Source organism: Crinia signifera, chromosome 11, assembly GCF_055691185.1.
Source record: "Crinia signifera chromosome 11, ASM5569118v1, whole genome shotgun sequence".
Classification (NCBI taxonomy): domain Eukaryota; kingdom Metazoa; phylum Chordata; class Amphibia; order Anura; family Myobatrachidae; genus Crinia; species Crinia signifera.
This window is the reverse complement of record NC_139227.1, coordinates 46141715-46163601: the sequence shown is the minus strand read 5'-3', so window position 1 is coordinate 46163601 and position 21887 is coordinate 46141715. Positions and strand designations below refer to the sequence as shown.

The window sequence follows — 21887 nt, the reverse complement described above, 5'->3', positions numbered from 1 at the left end:
ATAACTGCTCAGTGGTAATGTAGCAAGTCAGCCCTTATACAGCTCATATATTGATAAGGAGCAATGGTTGCCTAGCAACTAAAAACATCAATGAGACACAAATCCAGTTGCAAAGCTGTCTGTGGACACATTTATGATCGGTCAGCGGTCCCAGTCAGCACTTTTGTATATGTATGCGCCCTCTGCACTGACAGTCCTTTTCCCCCGGTTGCCTGCATTCTTGCTGTATGGCCGCTGGCGCTACAGGTGGGCAAGTCATTTATACATTAGCTCCCTGAGTTATGAAAGCCGCTCTGAGAGGAAAAGAGCACTGAGCGATGCCATTCATCACTGCTGCCACCCCAGAAAAGAACATCAGAACTGTAATAAAACATAGAGGTCTCCCATTCAGGGAGGATACAATACAGGATTCACATTTACACAGGAATCAGAGCACGAAGCCATGTAAATCATCACACTAATCACCTGTCAGAAGAGATGAGGACAGATGTGCGTACAAGTGATAGAAGTGAGTTTGTTTTATAAAAGAGACACCAGAAGGACACACGGTGGCTGGAGGTGGGGGCCTGTGGCAAGAAGGACACACGATGGCTGGGGGGGGGGTGTCTCCGTCAGAAGAACACACAGTAGCTGGGGAGGCAGCATCAGGAGGGCACAAAGTAGCTGGGGCGGGGGCATCTGTGTCAGATGGGCACAAAGTGGCTGGGGGAGCATGCGTCAGATGGACAGAGTGGCTGGGGGGGCTGCGTCAGGAGAACATACAGTGGCTGGGGGGGGGGGGCTGCGTATCAGGAGAACACACAGTGGCTGGGGGGGGTTGCATCAGAGGGACACATAGTGGCTGGGGGGGGCTGAGTCAGAAGGGCACACAGCGGCTGGGGGGGCTGAGTCAGAAGGCACACAGTGGCTGGGGGCTGAGTCAGATGGGCACACAGTGGCTGGGGGCTGAGTCAGAAGGGCACACAGTGGCTGGGGGGGCTGAGTCAGAAGGACACACAGCGGCTGGGGGGGGGCTGCGTCAGAAGGACACACAGTGGGGCTGGGTGGAGGGGCTGTGTTAGGAGGACACACAGTGGCTGGACGTGGGCTACATCAGAAGGACACACAGTGGCTGGGGGGGCTGAGTCAGAAGGACACACAGTGGCTGGGGGGGCTGAGTCAGAAGGACACACAGTGGCTGGGGGGGCTGAGTCAGAAGGACACACAGTGGCTGGGGGGCTGAGTCAGAAGGACACACAGCGGCTGGGGGGCTGAGTCAGAAGGACACACAGCGGCTGGGGGGGGGCTGTGTTAGGAGGGCACACAGTGGGGCTGGATGGAGAGACTGTGTTAGGAGAACACACAGTGGTTGGGGGTGGGATGCGTCAGAAGGACACATAGGGGGAAAATTACCGTATATACTCGAGTATAAGTCGACCCAATCCTAATTTTACAACGAAAAACTGGGAAAATTTATTGACTCAAGTGGGACTCTCACTCAAGTATAAGCCAAGGGGGGGCTTTTTCAGCATAAAAAAATGTTCTGAAAAAGTAGGCTTATACTCGAGTATATCTGGTAACTAAGATGTGTATTCTACTTCACATGTGATGCTGCTATGGGCAACCAATCAGAATCTACTTCTTATTTATTTAGCACCCTCTAGGAACAGGGATGGGGAACCTTTAGCCCCCCAGCTGTTGTTGAACTACACATCCCAGCATGCCCTGCTACAGTTTTTCTATTTGTCCATACTAAAACTGTTGCAGAGCATGCTGGGATGTGTAGTTTGACAACAGCTGGAGGGCCAAAGGTTCCCCACTAGAAGATAGTAGACAGGATCTGATTGGTCGCCCATAGTAACATCCCCTCTGAAGCAGAATTCACATCTTAGTAAATGTACCCCACAGTGTCAGATTATTAGGGACATCAGCTATATGTCTCAGATGTTAAAGCAAAGCCGACCTGCTGGTGACACGCTCCAACATATTCGCCGGCACCAGTCCCATCCCATCCCCCCATCCCCAACCTGTAACTCCAAGCCAAGTAGCAGAGCTATGTCGCACAAGTATGAAGTAGATGATGTTGCTATTGGTTACTACACAGGGTGAGGTGCTGTACCTTTTTAAGTCGTTGACCACGGCAACGTGTTCCTCAGCAGCGACGCTGCCTTCCATGTTCGCTTTCAGCTGGTTGTACTTGGAGCGTAAAACTTCCTGCTGTTCCTGAGATCCTAACAGCGCTTCCTCCTGGCTCCGCTTTGTAGCTTCTAAACTCATTAGCTGCTTTGTTAATTGGGAGACTGCGAGCAAGAAAAACGTTTATGTTAATCTGCGGCAAGTGCGGCGTTCTACGCAACAAGGTCACTGAGCTGTGAAATCTCCCTTATGTATTCCTAATGAGCAACCCGTTCCTGCAATGCCAATGATCCCATCCCTGAGATGGGTGCCATAATAAGCACTAGGTAGAGAATGATACGGCTGTTATAGTAACCTGGACACACATCCCTACGAGCTGTGCGTTCGCTTACACCATCATCATCATCACACAGCCTGACATCGCTATTCTGCTGGTCAGTAAATGAAATAGAAAGTCTTAAAAGGAAACGTGTTGCAACTAGGATGCACCAGGAGACTGCATGGATTAATTTAATGCGCTGCACTTGTACATCTCTGAGCGAGTCTGAATCTGCATACAAAGTGCTACAGTGCAGCAGCCGCACACAGCTCTGCAAGTGATGCATATCAAATAAAGCAGCGTAGTCTCCTAGTGAGTCCAAGTCACAGCGCTTTGCGACTAAGATGCATTTCTGGGTGGCAAAGATGTTGGACGCTAGCAGAGTTGCACGGGATCTGGCGGCTCACTCACGCCAGGTGTCTCTTGCCCTGTGGTTAGGTGTATCAAGTCCTATCCATACCTTATGGGGGCAGGACAATTAAATGTGAAGCCACCATGGGATTGTTACCGGTACTGAACATAGATTATTATCATCTATATATTAATAGCAGAAGGACAACCTTTATAAGTGACATATCTCTATGTTGTCGTTGCCTGAGCAGGGCACATCATATATCAAATACAGCTATTAGTCTGTATATGCGCAAATTTTTCCAGATCCTACTCCGCCCTGAAAACGTCTGGCCGGTTGAAACTGGGCACATCAGCTAGCTATTAATAATATCATCTGCAAAACTGAGAAAAGTGGGTAAAAGTACATAGCGCGTGGTAACCTGTTAATCGAGCGCAGAGATGTGTCTGTCTAGCTTATGCTGCGCTCCGAAATTCTGAAGCCTTCTGGCCTTGGGGAAAAACTAATGATGCCATAACATAACCCCTAATACCCCTTTTACACCAGAGTTTGGACCCGGGATATTGCCGCTCCAGTCCGGGGCAGGGCATGGTGTAAATGGGCTTAAAAAAAAATAACACGGGTACTGTTCCCCGGGAATCTGACCCGGCAAATGTTCAGGGTCGGATACGGGGCTTATCCGGGGCTCAGGGTAGTGTAAATGGCCATTATCCGGGTTATTTGGTGGGTAGAGGGTGCGAAGAGCTGATTGGAGCTTCTGCGGCTCTGGCAGATGATGTCATCTGCTGGAGACCCGCACAGGGCGCATGTAGCAGCGCAGCAGCAGCGTTACCATGCTCTCTCCTTCGGCACAAATATTGGAGTCGAGATCTAGACCTCTCAGCCAAGAATTGTGCTCTCCTACTCCAAGTGTGAAGCAAGTAGCACAGGGTGAGAAGCTGCTTCAAACTCTCAATTGCTGAAAAGTACAGCACAAACTGCAACACAGCTACTCCGTCTGCCATCTTTGCTGCAATGCTGGGAGCAGAACCCACCCCCTCCCTTTTCCCTTTCTTGTGACCTCATCTCAAACAGCCCAAAGGTCCATTTTTAATGACACCAGCAAGGAAAGACAGGGCTGATCCGTTTTCAGTGTGAAAGGGCCTTACCCGGGAATAACCCGGATTGAAGTGCAGTGTAAATGGGGTCTGAGGCAGGGCATGCCCTGGCAATTTCCCGTGTTCGATTTCCCGGGTCCTATCCGGTATTCTGGTGTAAAAGTGGTATAAGGTGCCAGTCTTGCCCACTGCTGCGGTGTATAATTACACACAAGGCCAGATGTCTCCTTACTGTATTATTACCACACTCTAGCAGCATGCACAAACAGACACGAGGCAGGCATAGAGAGTATAACAAAGAAAAAAGGGTAGGCCACCAAGGTGACCTTAGAGAGCGCCTGGGAGGAGTGTGTTAAGCCGAAGCAGCGGTTTCTGAATTGGGATGTCAGTCCCAAACAATAAACAACAGAAAAAAGAAAAGGGTGAAACCGCGCTTATCTAAAGACATGCAACAGGTGTTGGTAAAAGTAAGCAAGTATTTAATAAAAATAAATGTAATAAAATTGAAGCATCATGTATCATGTATCCTTCAATTTTATTACATTTATTTTTATTAAATACTTGCTTACTTTTACCAACACCTGTTGCATGTCTTTAGATAAGCGCGGTTTCACCCTTTTCTTTTTTTCTGTTGTTTATTGTTTGGGACTGACATCCCAATTCAGAAACCGCTGCTTCGGCTTAACACACTCCTCCCAGGCGCTCTCTAAGGTCACCTTGGTGGCCTACCCTTTTTTCTTTGTTATATTCTCTATGCCTGCCTCGTGTCTGTTTGTGCATGCTGTTAGAGTGTGGTAATAATACAGTAAGGAGACATCTGGCCTTGTGTGTAGTGGGCAAGACTGGCACCTTAGATAAGCGAGGTTTCACCCTTTTCTTTTTTCTATAGAGAGTATAACGCATGCGGTCATTATTCTCACCCTCCTGGATGTGATCTCCGTGAGTCTCCCGGCTCTTCCCACTGAGCACCTCTAGCCGCTGGCTCAGGACACTGTTTTCCTCTATGAGGAGCTTGTTTTGAGCTTGCAGCAGCTCCCTGCATGAGGAGGCACAATAATAATGGGGGATTTATCCCAGCACTATTAGGGAAACACAGAAAGGTGATTTACATATTCCTAACCTACTGACGGCTGCAGAGTGTAATCAAAGTTCAATATTTCCAATAACAATAAGTGTCCAGACAGGATATATGGGAGGGGCATCATCACAGGGTCCTCCCACTCTGCAGCCATCCAGAGCTCGGAAGACCCCGGAGAGTCTCCAGTTGTAGATATATAATGTACTGCATATATTATTTATTAATCCATAAAAAATCATTAATCCATTATTGGCTGCACCAGGGTGGTTGCAAAGTAACCTAATCAGGCCTGGATGCCCACCCCATAAGTCTTTACAGACCATAACACTGTGCATTGAGCATCTAGAAATCTTCACATAATACAAGATTCATACACCCCCCCCCCACACACACACACACACACACGAGCACACCTCCATTTGGCCTGTAGCCCAAATAAATAACATGGTCCAACATTCAAACCTGGTACCGGCCATCCAAAAGACACCTCCCACTTTCTCTGGCAATTCTTGTCAAACTAGGTGATTCATCGTGCCCTCCGGGCGCTCTTCACACCATCGTAAGGGGCTACGCCCGCACACACCCCCCCCCCCCCCCCCGGAGCATCGGGTCTGGCCACAACACACCCCCCCCCTCCGAAGCAGCGGGTCTGCCCCCCCCCCCCCCAGAGCAGCGGGTATGCCCTCCCTCCCCCAGAGCGGCGGGTCTGCACGCACCGCCTCGCTGGAGCAGCGGTTATGCCTGCAACTCCCCGAAGCAGCGGGTATACCTGCACCCCCCTCTCTGCTGGATCAGCGGCGTCAGCAGACCCTCCGCTGCTTGACGGGGCATACCCATTACTGCAGCGGGTGGGTTGCAGGCAGACCCGCTGCTCTGGGGGTAGGGTGCGGGCAGACCCGCTGATGCAGAACCCGAACGCAAGGGGGGGGGACCCGCTGCTCACCTGTTGGCTGTGGTGTATAATGGTGGATGGTGGGTGGTGCTGTAGCCCTGGCTGGGCGGGGGAGGTGTTTTCCAAGGGGGTGGGGATGTGTATAACACTGGTCTATCCCTAGGGGGGGCGGGTTTGTGTATAACGCTGGGCGGGGGGGGGGGGGGGTGTCCTAAGGCAGAAACTATGTGTGTATAACGCTGTCAATCACTCTTGTAACCCCGCCCAGCGTTATACACACAGGGGATGAGTGACAGATCTGGCTAAATAATATATAAGAGCTGGAGAATGGAAAGGAACCCTCAACAGATGCAATTAAATGCCCAGAACACCCCAGAATATTTACCATTCTTTATTAGTTACAGGTCTGTCCTGAGCCAAAAGTTGGTGCAAGTTCTCATTTTCTTCTATGATCTCATTAACGCGGACTTTGAAATTCTTTATTTCCTCCTATATTTATAGAAACAACAAGTAATAAAAATTAAAAAGTAACAAACAAAGAAAAGATGTAATCACTGCCAACAGGATAATAGAAATGAAAGAATATACAACGTAAAACTCTGTCCTGGCCTCCAAGTAAAATACACCATATAATCGGCACAAAATGTTCTGAAATTCCGCTTCTGCATACTGTGAAATGTACATAGGCCTCTATATTGTGCATTTACATCTAAGGCTTCCAGATTTATTAGAATGCCCTTTAAAACAGATTCAGGTGAGAAGAACTAACAGAGTAACGTCACGCTAGCAATTTTACAGCTGCAATTTTCTGTGGCAGAAAACCACTTAACTCCATGAATTTCTGCTGCGGAGAATCATTACTCTTAATATTGTAGGTTTTCTCTGCAATTTTGTGGTTTGGAACCAAGATGGAATGGCAGGTTCATTTTCCAGCTTAATAGCGGTAAGTCTGTTGTTTGTATCATCGCATTCACAGAGCCGCATGTTTTATCGGTATATAAAATGTTACACACAACAGCCAGGGGACCCCATGCGTTCCAGCCCTGGTGCGGCATCCTCCAATGACATCTAATGGACAATCTACGGGGATGCGTTAAATGTGATTTTTTGAATGATCATTGCTGAAAACTCGCCACTTGGAGTTGCCCGATTAATTCAGACAACCTCCCCATGCCAAAACTCAAAATCAATGCGCTATTATTACGTGTTATAAAGGAACGCGATTACATAAATGAATATCAGTCAGGGAAAACATTTCTAAAATAAACTACAAACAAACAGAAAAACTAAGGCGGGGAGACGGATATTGCCAACTTGCTGACTACAGGAGAACAGACAACGAGTTGGGCACTCTGGGTGCAGGATGTAAGGAATCAGGTGTTTGTAGCACGGCAAGATTTTGCCAGCCACAGCAGAACTAGAAATTCTTAGGTGAAGCACATTTTACGACTGGTCCAAATAAATCAAATGTATTGGGTTGATCCTAAAACCTATGTAGATATTTTAATAATATATACATACAAAACACATAAAAAATGATGGAAGTGATAGGAGACGCTACTAATGCTGCTTTCACATCGCAAGATGAAGGTTCGCACTGGGACTATGAAGCGGGTCAGTCCCGGAGCGAACCTTCATTTTGGGATGTGCACATCCCCACAGCAATCCGGGAATAATGCCGGTTCGCTGACGTCATCCACGGAGTGGCATGCGCCCCAGTCACCATTTATGGAGTGGCAAACGTCCCTGTCACTGGAGTGGCATACACCCCCTTCACCACACAAGGAGTGGTATGCACCCCTGTCACCATCACGGAGTGGCATACGCACCAAATGTAGAAGCGCCGCACTACATCTCATCTAATAGATACAGACTACTTATTTATTTAGTATTGTCTAGGAGATACTAGATATAACCTGATTGGTTGTTATGGGCAACATCCCATCTTCAATACATCTCCCATCTTAGTAAATTCACCCCATAATGTGCTATTTCCAACAACAATTTGTGTAATAAAATCAGTGGTGAATAATACTGTCTCTCTGTGGTTATTTCCTCAATTGGAGCATCTCCATGCTGGGTGATTGCTTGGGGGCTACAGTGTCAGAATATGTCAAATAAAACGTGTACATTTACTTTTTAAAATAGGTCTACACACATCTCAAAGGGTTCCTTGGTCTATGAGGAGACATGGCCATTACCCATGATTCTCTTGTCTACACACATCCCAAAGGGTTCCTTGGTCTATGAGGAGACATGGCCATTACCCATGATTCTCTTGTCTACACACATCTCAGATGGTTCCTTGGTCTATGAGGAGACATGGCCATTACCCATGATTCTCCTGTCTACACACATCTCAGATGGTTCCTTAGTCTATGAGGAGACATGGCCATTACCCGATTATTGTACTATCTTTTTTTTTTTTATTCAATATTTTTTATCGATTTTTTGCATAAGAAGACATAAAAGAAAAACAAAAAACAAAACACCAAGTATACAGCACACCACAAGGTACTAAATCATATCATGATAGGTAAAATTGGTATATACAGTATCAGGAGTGTTAGCACAGTTGCAAAGCGGAATAAAAGAAAGTGTATGAAGGAGATACATCATAGATATAAGGATGAGAGGATTCATAAAATAACAGTATAGCCTCACAGGTTCCCGTAGACGCCATACGGGCACCAAGAGACCCACACATCTGAATAAATGGATCAAACACAGGACAAATTCCACCGTACCCAACTAAAGCCTTGGTAACTAAATAGGTGCCCAGAATAAAATAAAATATATATCAAACTCAACACAAAAGAGAAATCCCAAAGCAACCCTCCCTATATAATCTATCCCCAACTGAGGAATACTTGGATCCCTAAACTTACTATATACCTTCCCCACTACCTAACTAACCTAACCACTCCCATCCCTCCCCCCCCTCCTCCTAGTGTGAGGCAAAAAAACGAATGACCCTGTGTCAGGATACGCCTAGCTCTCCCACAAAATACTAATTAAAGCAGCCCCCCCCCCCTCCATAGAAGGGTCAGAATAGACAAGCAGGATGTCTCAAAGACAAGCAGGATAAATGACAACACTAGACAGGTAGTAGAAATTGGAAACACAAGCAGGATATATGGTTACATATCAGCTAACGGGCAATTATTCATCAACATAAACATTGACATGCAGGTAAATAAAAATAATACACTTGGTGGGAAATGGCAGCATCATGAGTACAGAGTTGAAAAGTGTCAGTCCGGCCAGCTCTCGACATCCCAACCTAAGATGGAGAAAGTACCAAATTTGCTCCAGGGCCCCCCAGAACCAGAATAAGAAGTGTACCATACCGTAGGCATAAATATCAAGTCCTAACATCCAAAGGCATCCAGCAAGAGCACAGGAGAAGTCTTTGAGGAGTCCGCGGCATCTTCACAGTAGCTAGATACAGTATGCAGTGACTAGAATCTGCACTGTTAGGCAGTAGCGTGTCCAGGATAGAATCAGCTACAGTTATAGGCCCAGATGTATCAAGCTTCAAAAAGTGATAAAATGGTGAGTAATAAACAGCCAGCCAATCAGCTTATACCTGACATGTTACAGGCTGGGTTTGAAAAATAACAGGAAGGAGCTGATTGGCTGGTTGTTTATCACTCTCCATTTTATCACTTTTGAAGCTTGATATATCTGGCCGATTGTGAGAATGGAAGGCTCACAAGATATAGGTATATCTATTTTAAACTCCGCCGCAGGGGTGTAAGAGGAGGAAGAGTTATCCACTGTATGTTCACCAAATATTTTGAGCAACCTGTGAGTAGAGGCATGTCTATCCTCAAGAAGATGGTGTATATAGTGAGGCATGATGTATGTGAATGATACATAGGAGATTTCCCGCACAATAACGAGGCCAAGCAACCCTTTCAGGAATTACCCACAGGAAGTTGACGGTGGCTAGCACACCGCCCAGCATAGTAGGATATCCAATAAGTGTGAAGTTGCAGGCCATAGGGTAACGGAGTACCTCATTCCACGAAGGTCCAAGATGGCAGCGGTCACACCCCAGACACGGAGACGCAGCAGGCAGGCACCGGAGCATCAACCAGGGTAAACCACCTCTAGACACCAAGGTGCTTGCCCCGGGTCACCTAACAAAGACAGGACTCGTCTATCACAGCAGCCGACAGGAGCCCCACGTTGGAGGACCCCGCCGCCAGGATCACCCTGCAGCAGCGAGAGCACACAGTGAGCACAGTCAGGACAGAGAGTCGACCGTGCAGGAGAGAATCCCACCGCTGTGTTCAAGAAGGAGAGGGGTACTGCCGTATAAAAAGGACAGTTATGCAGGATTTTGTGTGGGAGAGCAGGCAGCCACGTCTTCCTCCTAGCTACTCCAGGCCACGCCCCTGATTATTCTCCTATCTACACACACCTCTTTATGCCCTGGTTGACAGTCAAATTAGACGTTGGTAAAGGCCTTGAACAAATTCAACAAGGCGTAGGACGTGTGTAGCGCAGCCGTAATTCTCTGCTGAATCAAGCGGGGTGTCGCCGATGATCTAAGGGATTATAGGGGCTTCTTAAAGACTTAAAGTATATACTCGCGCGCAGGTTAGACGCACCTGTCACTTAAGCGGGGGGCAGGGGTAGGACATTGGTAGGCTGGGAGGCATTACAGAACCATCGGGACAGAAGTATTCTGGAATGCCGTGAGCTCTGGAGTACCAGCATTTCTACTGCATTCAGCGCTTTGACCATGAGAGAAATGATAGCTTATGTCTTCTATGTGCTATATAAAAACACATGGGATTTTGGCTTCTGCAGACTGTGCTTGGGTGGATCAGTCAGGTCATCCCAAGGGGGGTGATACAAACACGGTCGCTATGGTCCGGACTCGCCACCGAAGGTCGGGGTTTGCTCATGCGTAAGATGAGAGAAGGCCCTGCTCGTGAGCGCTTACATTTTAAAAGATAGTGACACAGTCAGGCATGAGTGACACAGATGGGGGAAGACAGTGGCCCTTATTCAGACCTGATCGCAGTACAAATTTGTTCCCAACACGGGCAAAACCATGTGCACGGCAGGTGGGGCAGATGTAACATGTATAGTTAGCAATCTAACAATATTGCATAGAGGGGAGTCAGTATAACCAATCAGCCTTCGGCAGCTTTCTATCCTATGGCTTACAGGTAACTCCACTATTGAGCCCTTCTGTGTAGGCCACACACACAGTAACCTATCACTGTTACCATAACAACACAGGCGTTCCGCCAATGCGCATTTCACTTTAATGGCTTTATCAAGGTCGCACATGACCAGTAGCGGTGCCCGAACTGCCCTTCTGAGAGCACAGAGGCTGAAGCAGCACTGACAGACCCCTACCCAAACTTTAGTATGGTACTTGGCAAGGCCTGATCCCCTTCACAACATTAAGACATGTTACATTGGTATAAAAAAAACTGCCCCAATCTGTATAGCTCCACCCAGTTTGGTAATAATTTTGACCCTTTCATGGTTGTAAATTAAGGCAGGTAGGAGATATGCTATTCTGCCCTTGCTTATACATACACACAGTCTAATACTTTATTTTATACATATATTTGCCTGTATGGCTGCTGCTAATACCTGTGTGATGACATCACAATGGCCCTGTGATGACATCACAGTGGTTTTATGATGTCACAATGCCTGGTGAGCCAGGACGGAACACTAGGAGTCATTCTGTTGCCTGGTCCCGACTTGTGCAGTCAGAGCTTTTGAATGTGGCTGAGTTTTCAGCATTTTCAATTCTTATATTGATTTTGGAGAGGAGCAAGGAGAGAGAGAAGGAAGGAGGAGACAAACGGGAGCAGCCGTGCGCTGCGTCCCGTTCTATAGTGGCAAGGTAAGTAAGTGTGCTCTTATTTCTATTCGTACTTTGATGTTTGAGCAATTAGGGTTCTTCATGGATTTCTTAAGGGGCGAGGCTCACCTGAAAGTGAGGTAAACTCCAGCCCACCAAAGGCACGCCCACCCCGCCACCCAAATACCCACACTATGCTGGGACGTGTACGCCCGCACACTGGAAAGATCGTTCGATGGTTACTCACCATTGACTGATTTTTCCTCTGTTCACTGTGAAAAGTCAGGATTTACTTTTCAGATGAACGCTTTCATTTGGGGGCAGGCGCTGACATCAAGTGACCTCATACGCCCGTCCCGAACACTCAGGGTCATGACTGCGTGTGGTGGTCTCTACCCAGCATTTCTAATGGTCGCACTACAAATGGGAAACCAATTCAGTAGCACCTTTTGGGCGCCATCTACTGTGCCGGCACTGAAAACAACTAGATTCCGTCCATTATGACTAGAAGGAATATTTGTATATAGCTTATTTGTTATTTACTATTTTTATTTAATCTTTAATTAAGGTGATGCAGAGTGTGTCCAAACTACCACTAGAGAGGAAAATGGCCCAATTAACATCAATGGGCCAAGCCAAGCAAGAGCCCCGGGAGAGGCAGACGCCCCCGGCACCGCGGGTAAGACAGGCTCCACCGCCTCCCCGCGAGAGAAAGGCCCCACCACCTCCCCGCGAGAGAAAGGACACGCCGACTCCTCGCGAAAGACAGGCCCCACCGGCCCCGCGGGAGAGACAGGCCCCACCGGCACCGCGGGAGAGACAGGCCCCACCGCCTCCCCGCGCGAGAAAAACTCCCTCACCATTGAGGAATTCGCCGCCGTCAACATCCACGGAAAGGCAAGAGCCCCCGTTACCAACCACGGAAAGGCAAGAACCACCGTTACCAACCACAGAGTGGTGGTCACCCCCGTTATCAACCACGGAGCGGGAAGAGATCCCATTTTTAACCATGGAATGGCAAGAGTCCACGTTACCAACCACGGAGTGGCAAGAGCACCTGTTACCAACTAACGAGTGGTGGTCACCCCCGTTATTAACCACGGAGCGGGAAGAGATCCCATTTTCAACCATGGAATGGGAAGAGTCCACGTTACCAACCACAGAGTGGCAAGTGGACGAGTTACCAACAACCGAGTGGCAAGAGGACGTGTTATCAACCACGGATCGGTATTCACCCCCGTCAACATCTACCGAGTGGGAAGAGTCCCATTCAACGTCCACGGAGTGGCAAGAGTCCCCGTCAACATCCACGGAGTGGTATATGCCCCCCGTCACCACCCACAGAGTGGTATACACCCCCGTCACCACCCACGGAGTGGCATGCGCCCCAGTCACCATCCACGGAGTTGCATGCACTCCCGTCACCATTTACGGAGTGGCAAGCGTCCCTGTCACTGGAGTGGCATACACCCCCTTCACCACCCAAGGAGTGGTATGCACCCCTGTCACCATCACGGAGTGGCATACGCACCAAATGTAGAGGCGTCGCACTACATCTCATCTAATAGATACAGACTACTTATTTATTTAGTATTGTCTAGGAGATACTAGATATAACCTGATTGGTTGTTATGGGCAACATCCCATCTTCAATACATCTCCCATCTTAGTAAATTCACCCCATAATGTGTTATTTCCAACAACAATTTGTGTAATAAAATGAGTGGTGAATAATACTGTCTCTCTGTGGTTATTTCCTCAATTGGAGCATCTCCATGCTGGGTGATTGCTTGGGGGCTACAGTGTCAGAATATGTCAAATAAAACGTGTACATTTACTTTTTAAAATAGGTCTACACACATCTCAAAGGGTTCCTTGGTCTATGAGGAGACATGGCCATTACCTATGATTCTCCTGTCTACACACATCTCAGATGGTTCCTTAGTCTATGAGGAGACATGGCCATTACCCGATTATTGTACTATCTTTTTTTTTTTTTATTCAATATTTTTTATTGATTTTTTGCATAAGAAGACATAAAAGAAAAACAAAAAACAAAACACCAAGTATACAACATACCACAAGGTACTAAATCATATCATGATAGGCAAAATTGGTATAGATCAGGAGTGTTAGCACAGTTGCAAAGCGGAAGAAAAGAAAGTGTATGAAGGAGATACATCATAGATATAAGGATGAGAGGATTCATAAAATAACAGTATAGCCTCACAGGTTCCCGTAGACGCCATACGGGCACCAAGAGACACACACATCTGAATAAATGGATCAAACACAGGACAAATTCCGCCGTACCCAACTAAAGCCTTGGTAACTAAATAGGTGCCCAGAATAAAATAAAATATGGTACTTGTTTCCTAGCACGGCCACACCGATTTACATGGGGGTGGTCGTGTCGGAAAAATCGGGTCGATCGCATCGCATGCGATTTGGTCGCATGCGATGCGATCGACGCGACCGACCGATTTTGGACCCGATTTTTTTTTTCAATGAAATGTAAATCGGGTGGATTGGATTCAATGTAAAATATTCCCAACCCCCCCAAATGTCACGGCGTACACCCCACCCCACGATAGAGCGCAGCGAGCCCGCGAGGGGCGGCGGTGCGCGTCCTCCGACCTTTTCATTCCCCTACTATCCACGTCGGCGTGGAGTTGAGAATAGAATAGTGTGGCGAGCGCAGCGAGCCACCGAGCCCGAAGCATGGCGTGCGCAGCGAGCCCCGTGAGGGGACGCGTATACCTGTGAAGTTATACGCGTGCGCTCGCCACGCTTCGGGCTCGGTGGCTCGCTGCGCTCGCCACACTATTCTATTCTCAACTCCACGCCGACGTGGATAGTAGGGGAATGAAAAGGTCGGAGGACGCGCACCGCCGCCCCTCGCGGGCTCGCTGCGCTCGCCACGCTTCGGGTTGGCGTCTATCGTGGGGTGACGACGGGGACATCTATAATGTGAAATGGGTCATATTGGCCCATTTCACATTTTTTCAGGATTTCAATGTTAAAAAATCTTTTAACATTGAAGCCTATGGAAAAATCGGGGGCATCGCGTCGGGACCTATGTTAATGGTCCCGACCGACGCGATGCCCCCGATATTTTACCTTTCCCGACACGATTTCAATGTTAAAATATTTTTAAACATTGAAGCCTATGGGGAAATCGCGGGCATCGCGTCGGTCGCGTCAGGACCATTGTTAACGGTCCCGACCGACGCGATGCCCCCGATATTTTGTCCTAGCCGGCCAAATGGACCTGATTTCAAAGGAAATCGGGTCCATCGTATGGATCGTGTACCTTAACTTAAAGGTACACGATCCATACGATTGTGGCCGTGCTAGGAAACAAGTACATAAAATATATATCAAACTCAACACAAAAGAGAAATCCCAAAGCAACCCTCCCTGTATAATCGATCCCCAACTCAGGCATACTTGGATCCCTAAACTAACTATATACCTTCCCCACTACCTAACTAACCTAACCACTCCCATCCCCCCCCCCCCACAGCGGGGAGTCGGCGCGTCATTGGGGGAGGAGGCAGCGCTTAGAGCTGGCGCTGCACCAAGAGCTGCCTCCTCCATAGAGTGAACAGGAAATGGGTCACTCGACCCGTTTAGACAGTTCACATCGCCAAGCAACACGGCAACGAACCGGTAAGAACTCTGCATTCTTACCGGTTTAAATTGCCGTGTTGCTACCCATTTTTGGGACACGGTAACCCCTTTCACATCGCACTAATTACCAGGTCAAAAACGGCTTGTACCCGGTAATTAGTTGCGATGCGAAAGACACATACCTATTCAATCTTCATCAATCTGCAAGTCTTTTTGACATGCAGATTCCACTTTGTAAGAAAAGTTGAATCTGCATTGTCAAAAACGGAAGCTAAATCGATAAAATATAAGTGGGTCGGCAAGTTATCTCTCGATCCAAGTGCTTTCTGACCCTCTGAATATTTCGGACAGTCGGAGATCAAATAGCTTTTGTCTAATTAAATACCCCCCTTACAGGAATTCCTTTTAGACTTCCTAATGATCTTACTAGTAGATCAGACTTTAAAATGAAAATGAATATGTATTCGTAATCCTGGTCAACCTGTTCGTTTTGATAATACGTTAACATGAAAAAAGGAAAGTTGAGTTGTATATATTTATGTTGGCAACAAAATACACAGAAGGAGATACTTTTCTTACATGGGTCTACGGAAGATATTCAATCCAGGATTCCGGGCCATTTTCCGACACTAACTCGACAGTCGGAATTCAAGTTCCAACTGTCGGGGGTCGGAAAGTCCTTGCATTGTCAAAAACAGCCATGGATTGTCAAAAACTATCTGTGAATTCAACAATCCGCAGCCGTTTCCGACAAAAGAGATCAGACTATAAAAAAGTCAGATCTGACACCCTTGACTGCGGTCGTTAACGTCAGCATTGAATAGGGGAGTGGCGATATTTCCAGTTGGGAAATATCAGCACAGATTGAATAACCCCCTATCTCACCTTCTGCCGAACTATGTTCATTATCGCTTGCCTATCATCTGTACACAATGGGCAGTATAACAGGAATGTGGCCTATGTACCCTACTGCATGTATCTGACCATCGGTTATTGCTATTCAATTTACAGCAAAGTCTTGTTTGTCCACCGAGCGGTTTTGTGTCAGAGGGACAGTTTCCGGCACACCAAGCTGAGCCAGGATGAGATGGATTGTGGAGGAAAAAACCCCCAGAAAGATAAACCAAAGTTAAAGTTGCAGGGGTGTACATATTAATCAATAAACTTGTAACTAGCCCTCCAAAATGACAGATCATCATAACCGTAATGTCCATTTCGGTGGCTGTCCGCGGCCGAACGGCACAACACATGAATTTCTCAGTTAGTCGTCAATAAGTGGCGCACAATGCTTGAATTCCCCCATAGAGGTGAGGAGCAGAATTAGCATTTTCATTGATATCCAGACGATAGGTCGAGACACGCTGGGTCGACAGTGACAAAATGTCAACACAAGCAAAAGGTTGACAAGGCAATGGTCGACACATCGAAAACGAGATTTATGTCTTACCTGGTAAATCTTTTTCTTCGAGGACGTCAGGGGCCACAGGCTTTACAATGGATAGTGGAGTGGAAGAAGAGAGGGTTTCAGAAGAGAGGGTGGCCTGCCACTAACCAAACTATTCGCTCGGTCATCAGGCAGGCATACTTGGGCACCTCCCTCCCGGGATACGGGCACATTCCCCTAGGTCTGTGGGGGCGTCTTGGGCTGTTAGGGGCGGTGCAACAGCTGAGCAAATTTGCAAGGCGGCGACTTGGTCGTCTGCCAATAATTCTTGCACTTTTATGCTTTTGATATGTTTGCCTCCCAGGACTCGGCCTTCGGCCAGAGTGTGTTGGCTGTGGCACAGGACGTCCTATTGTAAAGCCTGTGGCCCCTAACATCTCCTGGAGGACGTCAGGGGCCACAGGGATCCCTCCCTGCCGCGCCTGCTTTACTTTTATTACAGTTAAGTTATGATTGGGTTATATTGTTCCTCTGTTGAGGGTACTAACATGTTCAGAATGTGTTCTGTGTGGTGTTTCTCTTCCTTCTCTCGTCTCCTGCCTTGGCTTGTTAAAAAAATTGAGTTCCTAGGCCTGGACGCGGGGTAGAGGAGGTGAGGAGCCTGACTGCCTGGGAGGCAGTTGAAGTTTAACCTCTAGAGTGCTGGTGGTCTCTCCCACTCCACTACCCATTGTAAAGCCTGTGGCCCCTGACGTCTCCCGAAGTATAAATTCGTTTTTCATTACTTTTAATTTACTTTTTTATGGTTTACAATCCACTACAATTGGGAATGGTAAAGGGTCTGGAGCACATTGAGGTACCTGCGCAGAGCATGCGAGGGGACGCGCTACACTGATTGGGGGGGGGTCTATGTCGACAGGTGTCAACATTGACACAAAAAAACCGTGAAAAACTCATATCAACTTTTTCATGTGTGGACCTTTTCTCTGTCGACCTTGTGCTTGTGGGCCTTTTGGTGTTGATGTAGACCATGTCGGCTCTCTGGACCACACCCCCTCTCATTACACAGTATATGAACGTTACGCTTACAGGTCTTACTGCCGACCGCATGTAACACCTTGCGCCTCACCTCGACTCGTGCCTCACCTCAAATGTCAGAATCAGATGGTCCTTCTCCTTCATGCGGTCTTCATATGCGATCAGCAATGGCGATAGGTATTTCATATCCAGCTGCACAGAAAAAAAAATCATTCAAACGTGTACTTTAAGCAAATATATGGCATAAAATCAGCAAAACTAGAACAGAATCATAGATTTTGGAATTTTTTCAATGTGAGAAATTAGATGAAAATCAGCTGTTCACATCTGCGGCCATATCGTCCTCTATCTCGTTGATGAAAGGCGGACAGAGGTTACGGGTCCTGGACATGTACAGCGCGATTGTGGTCAAGAATATGAATGGTTGCTAGTGGTAATGGGAATGTGACTCGTACAAGGGATAAACGTTTTGTAGATGAAACAGACAAATGCAGGACTCCGGTTTCGTGTCTTTTATAGGAAATAACATTGTGCGAGGTGCTAGGGCCCTGTCTGCTTAATCCTGGTTCTATCTGCCTCTTCCATCCTGACATGTATAGCCAGCCCTGGCAAATACTGTCCCGTTCAGCAGATTCTACCCAGCAGAGCCAAACCTGCTGCACTGATTCTGTCCCAGAGAGCCAAACCTGCTGCACTAATCCTGTCCTCCAGAGCCAAACCTGCTGCACTCATCCTGTTCTGCAGAGCCAAACCTGCCGCTGTTCCCGCCTCACAGAGCCAAACCTGCTGCATTGATCCTGTCCCGCACAGCCAAACCTGCCACTGTTCCCACCTCACAGAGCCAAACATGACGCACTGATCCTGTCTCGCAGAGCCAAACCTGTAGCTGTTCCCGCCTTGCATAGCCAAACATGATGCACTGATCCTTTCCTGCAGAGCCAAGCCTGCTGCACTGATCCCGCCTCCCAGAGCCAAACATGATGCACTGATCCTTTTCCGCAGAGCCAAACATGACGCACTGATCCTGTCCTGCAGATCCAAACCTGCTGCTGATCCCGCCTCGCAGAGCCAAACATGACGCACTGATCCTGCCTCGCAGAGTAAACCTGCTGCTGATTCTGCCTCACAGAGCCAAACATGACGCACTGATCCCGTCTCGCAGAGCCACATCTGCTGCACTGATTCTGTCCTGCAGAACCAACCCTGCTGCACTGATCCTTTCCCGCAGAGCCAAACCTGCTGCACGGATCCTGTCCCGCAGAGCCAAACCTGCTGCACTGATCCTGTCCCGCAGAGCCAAACCTGCTGCACTGATCCTGTCCCGCAGAGACAAACCTGTTCCCGCCTCGCAGAGCCAAACCTGGTGCACTGATCCTGTCCCACAGAGCCAAACCTGCCGCTGTTCCCACCTCGCAGAGCCAAACCTGCTGCACTGATCCTGTCCCGCAGAGCCAAACCTGTAGTTGTTCCCGACTTGCATAGCCAAACATGGCGCACTGATCCTGCCTCGCAGAGCCAAACATGACGCACTGATCCTTTCCCGCAAAGCCAAACATGACACACTGATCCGGTCCTGCAGAGCCAAACCTGCTGCTGATCCAGCCTTGCAGAGCCAAACCTGCTGCTGATCCCGCCTCGCAGAGCCAAACCTGCTGCACTGATCCTGTCCCGCAGAGCCAAACCTGCTGCACTGATCCTGTCCCGCAGAGACAAACCTGTTCCCGCCTCGCAGAGCCAAACCTGCTGCTGTTCCCACCTTGCAGAACCAAGCCTGCGCAAAGTGGATAAACTCAACTCCAAAAAACAAAAGTTAAAAAGAAAAACAAAACCAATAGGCTGTGCCATTCACCAAATCTACAGATATTGCTGTAACTGTGTCTTACACCTCTGCTACGGAGATGCTAAAGCCCATTTCACCTAAACATGTCATTCACATAAAAGGGCCACTAACCCAACATTCCATGCATCTGGCTATGGAAATATTTATTCCTAAGCAAGAAAGCACAGATGGACTCTGTGACTGTGCCCCAATACCAGAGTCCTCAGTATCCCTCTGGGCTTTCTTGTTTATGTAGAACTGTGTTCCGACTCTCGGGTGCACCACCAATGCTAGTGATTCTCTCTAAGCATACAGATCGATTTACCTATGTCGGGTTCTTTTTGATTTTGATTAAAAATGTAATTTCAATTCGGATTTAAATTTCAGAGCAAAATTTCTGATTAAATTCATGATACGCAATTATTCTAACAAACTCTGGGGGCGCTGTTGCTGAATCAGAAAGGCCACAATACTATGGTAATATGTAATCATGAATAATAGAGAATTTACGAGGGGGCGCGGTACACTTGGACGACGTCCATGTCAACTCTTGTCGACATTTTGTCAAACTAATGTTTGCGTCGACCTTCCAATCCTGTGTTGACCTTAGCCATGTCAACCTTCTGTGGTTGACCTAATATGGGTCAACCCAATGACCCATACCCTCATGGAGATAAGTCTTGGTTGTCCAATACACTGGGACTCGGAATATGTGTTTTACTGCTCTGAATGAGACAACATTTAAAATGACAGATAATTCAAATGATGCGCAAGTCGTTTGTTCACCGAAAGATGGCGCTAGAAATGTTCAACAGGTTTATACATTGTAATGTCCAATAACCCGCACATAAATGGTTAATATGCGTGCTCAATATTGGTTTTATTTAGCAAATGACTAGAACATCAGCAGAATTATCTGTAGTTTACCATTTCCCAGAGCAGTAGAACGCACTCCAGAGCCCTCTGAAGTGGGGCATTAATTTTCCGCTAACCCTGTATAGATCTCTAAAAAATATCTTTATTATTATTGTTACATAACCCATGTTCATATATATAACGGATATCTATCGATTGTAAGCTTGCGAGCAGGGCCCTCCTACCTTTTGACTGTCTGTAAATACCCTGTTTGTTGTATCATTGTCTCCTTTGTAAAGCGCAACGGAATATGCTGCGCTATATAAGAAACTGTTAATAAATAAATAAATATCACTGAGTAATACAGGCAGGACATTATAACAAATAGAGGATATATACTGTATATCTACACTGCATATAGATAATAGGAACACAGCCCTGCTGGGAGAAATCAGGTATTTCATGCTAATAGTCAATGCTCCTCTATGTAGTAAGAACATCGGCCCAGTGACTGGTGGGTGACCACTTAATTTCTATATATGGAAAACATTCCATGTAGAAGAGGACATAAAATGCAGAACATACTGGCAGACACTTGTAACTTACCAGCCAGGGTGGAGGGGGTCCCCGGGAAGGTAACCCGCCGATCTTCACACTCTGGGGCAAACACAGAGAAACAGAACACAATAAAACAAGGATATGTACAGAGAATGTACAGTACATCATGCCGCTGCTGTAGGACACATTAGAGGGTTATTTATCAGCAGAAGCAAGCAACACACATGAAACACTGGGTAAAGCGGATTGTATTAGGCCTTAAAAAGAGATGTTACTTGTGTATTATCACGCCGCCCATCGCATCGCAGACCATAAGGCATGCGATGCGATGTCGCGCGATGTTTCCCAATGTCATACGATGCGATTATAAATTGTATAAGCACCCTAATGGGTGCTTACAATGTTAAATGCACCCCCACTATGAACGTGAACCCGAAGCGTGGCGAGCAAAGCGAGCCCGCGAGGGGCGGCGGTACGTGTCCTCCGACTTTTTCATACCCCCACTATCCACGTCGGCGTGGAGTTGATTTTATATAGTGTGGCGAGCGCAGCGAGCCCCGCGAGGGGACGCGCATTACTTCACAGGTATATGCGTTCCCCTCGCGGGGCTCGCCATGCTTCGGGCTCGCCACACTATATAAAGTCGACTCCTATAAAGTCAAAGTGCAGTGAGTCTGGGGTGAGATTAGGCCGATGTGGTTGCAGATATGCATAGGCCATTGCAGCGACAACTCAATCTCTTTGTCCCTAACTGAACTGACAGTTATTTATCAAGGCAACCAATCATGTTTATGATAATCTATATATTAATAGCAGGAGGACTTGTTTCTATAATGGTAATATTGACAAAAATATTGGTGTTGTAAGTGGTTCCATTGTTTCGGAGTTACGTGGCAAAAAGCAAATCG

The 21887-nt window shown here is 47.4% G+C and overlaps 1 protein-coding gene across 2 annotated transcripts in view; it reads right to left on the bottom strand.

The window, feature by feature from the left end:
• The window catches only part of CEP89 (centrosomal protein 89), an 86932-nt gene that overhangs the window by 38516 nt on the left and 26529 nt on the right, over window positions 1-21887 (bottom strand). For both annotated transcript variants that reach the window (XM_083165177.1, XM_083165178.1), the window contains exons 10-14: window positions 21028-21078; window positions 17856-17939; window positions 6239-6342; window positions 4804-4919; window positions 2099-2279 (exon numbers count right to left, since the gene is read on the bottom strand). In XM_083165177.1, coding sequence (XP_083021303.1) covers window positions 2099-2279; window positions 4804-4919; window positions 6239-6342; window positions 17856-17939; window positions 21028-21078 — 536 coding nt within the window. The remainder of the gene's footprint in view (window positions 1-2098; window positions 2280-4803; window positions 4920-6238; window positions 6343-17855; window positions 17940-21027; window positions 21079-21887) is intronic.